At 33.5% G+C, this 4,382-nt stretch overlaps 1 protein-coding gene across 2 annotated transcripts; it reads left to right on the plus strand.

Annotated features, from left to right (window-relative positions):
• The first annotated feature begins 2,100 nt into the window (after positions 1-2,100).
• Positions 2,101-4,375, plus strand: LOC116341523. Of its 2 annotated transcripts, XR_004201178.1 has the most exons (3): positions 2,101-3,055; positions 3,134-3,959; positions 4,020-4,375. XR_004201178.1 is itself a non-coding variant. In XM_031768638.1 (2 exons), exons 1-2 carry the CDS (start codon positions 2,372-2,374, stop codon positions 3,653-3,655), a joined length of 1,206 nt encoding a protein of 401 aa, XP_031624498.1. In that variant the 5' UTR covers positions 2,101-2,371; the 3' UTR covers positions 3,656-4,375. The 2 variants fall into 2 exon arrangements, 1 of the variants encoding a protein (XP_031624498.1); XM_031768638.1 differs by having other exon boundaries at positions 3,134-4,375.
• The last annotated feature ends 7 nt before the right edge of the window (positions 4,376-4,382 follow it).

Below are 4,382 nucleotides of genomic sequence, written 5' to 3' on the forward strand. Positions count from 1 at the left end.
CACCGAACTAAATAGGGATTTTTTCGCATCAAAATATTTTGAAGTTATTGTTAAGAATAAGGTAAGTAATTATGGTTGAGTTGCCATTGTGTTGAAAAAAAAAAACAAAATTCAGTGATTAATAAATGGAATTCTTGTACATGAGATTCATTTTTTGTTTATCGTCATTTTAGCAATGGTTTGGTGTGTTTGGAACGTAACTGTAGAAGTCACTCGATGTCAAATGGAAAGATTCACAGTCCGTTTTGTGACAGTCTTTGTTTTCATTTCAAAATAAAAAAAAACATTTTCATCGTTTTAATCAGGACACAGCGTTATATAGTATAAGAAGTTATTCATTTGAATTGTGATATGAGTGTGTTCTCATTTTTTGTTTGTAACAAATTGTGCTTTGCTTGTAAAAGGAATTCTTGAGAATTATGTGTGAGTGTTTATATTAGAGTATGAAACAATTTGTTTGTCGTCATTTTTGGCTAACATTTGTTCCAATGATTTTGTTTGTTCGATGTTAAACGGATAAATTCACTGTTGGTTTTGAGATTGTCTCTGTTGTTATTTCAAAATAAGAAAGCATTCATAAAATTGACGGTGAATATTCCAACAAAATTTTCATCTGCGGAATATTGGAAAACATTTCATCATTTGAATCAGAATACAGAGTGACATCGTTGAGGTAAGAAGTGATTAATTTGAATTGTGATATAAGTGATTGTCATTTAAATTGTGATCTCATTTTATTCGTAATCTATGCTTTTTTTGTTGCATTTTTTTTCTAAATTTGTGTCTATTTTTTATTTTCGAATAATTTGATCAGTTTTTTGAGAATGAACAGAAAAAGACATGGATGACGACGAGCTCGATGATAATCAACCAGAAGAAAGCAAATACGTTGTAATAAAATGTGGACTTCAAACAATCCTGCGACAACAACATGAACGGATTGAAAGAGTTGGAGAAGTTGTGACCAAAATGCTATTCGAGCGCAGTGTTCAAATGACAGAAGTGGCAGCATTGGCATCACTTTCTATTCTTTTTATTTTGAATGAAGCACTTGATAATGACGATCGTGCATTTTTTTTGAAACCACATCCAAGCCTGTTCATTGCCGATTGTTTCAGAGCGGTATTAAACCAACACGTTAACAATATCAATAGTCAATATCGGATATTGCCCGAGTTTCGTTTCATGGTAGAAAGAAACAGTGAAGAACAGTTCCGATGGCCAGATGATGAAAAGTTGGGAAATGTTTTGAGATATTTTTATAAACAATATATCACAAACATTCAAACCAATACCAACACATGGTGTGAAAAACGAATTTTTTTCGAATGCGTTGTTGGTATCGCAATCGATTCCACAATGGCTCAAGATTTGATAACATCGACATCAGAAATGCCAAAGAGTTTTCATATCGATTTAAGAATTTAACAAATGGTGATAATGGTAATAATGTGGATCCACAACGTATAGATGTCCTATTAACATCGAAATATTAACATATCTTATTACTAAATACGAAAAATCCTTTATTAACTATTAACAACCAATCATACTACGCATAGTAACATGAGTAGTAGTATTAGGATCGATCTTAATAGCGAGTAGTAGTATGTTTATTATCTATTAAGATGCCGAAGTTAATACGCGCCATTTGCAATTTTTCGTAAACAAACAATATTTTGACCAATTCAATTTTTATCACATTTTTTGCTTATTTGTAATTTTTATTGAATTTTTTAATTTTTTATGAATTTTATTGGAATTTATTATTTATTAGAAAATTATTTTCGTTTTTTTAAGAAGAAAAAAGTGAATAAATAATAATAGTATATTGATTTCATTCTTTTCAAGTGGTTCTCTAATGACATGAAGTATTGAACGCGCCCTTTTTTACGTTTGACGTAAGGTGCATTTTGTCAGTTCTATATGTTAAGCATAGCTGTGACGTACGAACCACAGTTTGTATAAATCGTTGTTTACCGAACAAAAACAAAATAAATTTCTTCTTAAAAAAACGAAAATAATTTTCTAATAAATAATAAATTCCAATAAAATTCATAAAAAATTAAAAAATTCAATAAAAATTACAAATAAGCAAAAAATGTGATAAAAATTGAATTGGTCAAAATATTGTTTGTTTACGAAAAATTGCAAATGGCGCGTATTAACTTCGGCATCTTAATAGATAATAAACATACTACTACTCGCTATTAAGATCGATCCTAATACTACTACCCATGTTAATATGCGTAGTATGATTGGTTGTTAATAGTTAATAGCATCCTAATAAATATTATCATAATACAAAATGTATTAAGATATCGGATTTGGCACATCTATACCACAACGCGTTGAAAAATTCAATATTTTAATGAGAGATTTGACTGAAATTGGATGGTCGGGAACAGTGAGTATGAAATTTTTCGCAAAATATCGTTGGTTTGAATCACTGTGGTTGTTCGGTCAAATGCAACGGCAAATAGAAGTGTATCACAGTCATGCCGAACAATGGCATACCATTCATGAAATGTTTCGTAACAATCCGAACTTTCAAGAGCCAACAATCAATCGACCACCAAAAATAAGCAGTTTTGCTCTTATACCATTATGCGACTACCATTTGAAAAACGTGCGATTGGACATTAAGGACTTGTATTATAAAATTGTAAACGAGCTTGATTTGGTGCCTTCTTTTCTCAATACGCGGACCAACCGGATGAATAAGAGAAATTTAAAGTACTACACCCAAACTGATCGATCAGGTCTATGGAATATGTTGTTCGATGTCGGTAAAATAAATAAATTGGGCAAATCGAAACCATTCCATCATCAGATTTTGACCGATAGTGTTTCAATATCCATAATGTACAAGAAACCACAGCGACAACAACGACCACAGCGACAACAACGACCACAGCAAACAACCCAAGCGAATCGGGGGCCGGAAAAACTCATTGGCAAGAAATACATCATTGGAATCGATCCGAATGAAAAATCGTGGTTAACTGTAGTGCGTCGCAACATTCAAAAAACACCTGATGAGCCGGCTGTTGAGGTAGGATATTTTGAAATGTAATTTGAAATGGTTTTGAATAGAAACTCATAGTTTTTTGTATCATTTTGCATTTTGAAGGAAAACATTATAATACCAAACCAGCGTTTTCATTGGGAAACTCAGCAGAAAAAACGAGACAAAGAAGCGAAAAAGTTGGCTGGATGGTTTGATATCGAAGAGAAGGAACATCTCAAAACATACCCATATCGTCCACCATCACCACGTAATTCAACATGGAAATCATACATTGAATATCGCATTAAAATGTTACGAAAAGGAATGGCAGCTTATGCGACGCGTGAATATGCACGACTGGATTTAGACCATCACATTCGCTCGACCAGAGTAAATGATCAAATCGCCGTGCGTGTGACAAACAACAAACCGTCGTTGGTTCAATTTGGTGCTTGGGCGATGAAACCCGATCGACCGTTTGGAATAAAAAAGCGTAAAAGATGTCCGGGATCGCGTAAGTTTCGTGTGAGCATTAAGAAACTTGGACATTCAGAAGTTGAAATGCAAGATGAATGGGGAACATCACAAACATGCGCGAATTGTCAGGAACGTTTTCCAAGGCACACAAAAGATGATCGATTTTAAGTGTGCTACGATTGTGGAGCGAAAAAGATTGATGGCCTGCCAGATTCAGTCGCTGGACTGCCAGATATCATTGTGTCAACGGTCAACAGACGTGTTTTGAGAAGAAAACGTGCAATTATTAAGCGACAAATTATCGATGGCAATCGTGAGGCTGTGAACGAAAAACTTCGGACTGGGCGTTTAATGTCAAAGGTTAAAGTTACCTACAAAAATTGGCCATTAAATGTTGATGATGATGATGTTGTTCCACAAACAGTTACTTGGCACCGAGATATTGTTGCAGCAAAATGCATTATGCTCAAAGGTATGAATCAATTGGAAACAGAATATTCATTATTTAATGTATTTGCTTTAAATTACATAGGACTTTGCCGGATCTTTGATGTACCATTGCCAGTTTCATTGTTAAGACCGCCGGACTAAAACAACAATGTCAACTAACAAACATCATCAATTAATCATACATTCAAAAAATTACATAAAATAAAATATTTTAACTATTATAGTTAGCGTAGCTAGACATGAACAGACTATATAAAGTCTTGTGGTCTAGTTGTACAATAGTACAACATTGTACGGAGGGGGAGTGCCCGTAGGTGAGTAAAGTTTTTAATTTAAAAAAAGTATTTTATACCCAGTTCAACTGATACTAATGGTTGTCTTTCCCTTTTTCCATGTTTTCACACCTGAATGTTCCACCATGCCAAACCTATGGAAATGACTGAAA

Source organism: Contarinia nasturtii, unplaced genomic scaffold (genome assembly GCF_009176525.2).
Source record: "Contarinia nasturtii isolate CC-2019 unplaced genomic scaffold, AAFC_CNas_1.1 Cnas_scaffold_742, whole genome shotgun sequence".
NCBI classification, from domain to species: domain Eukaryota; kingdom Metazoa; phylum Arthropoda; class Insecta; order Diptera; family Cecidomyiidae; genus Contarinia; species Contarinia nasturtii.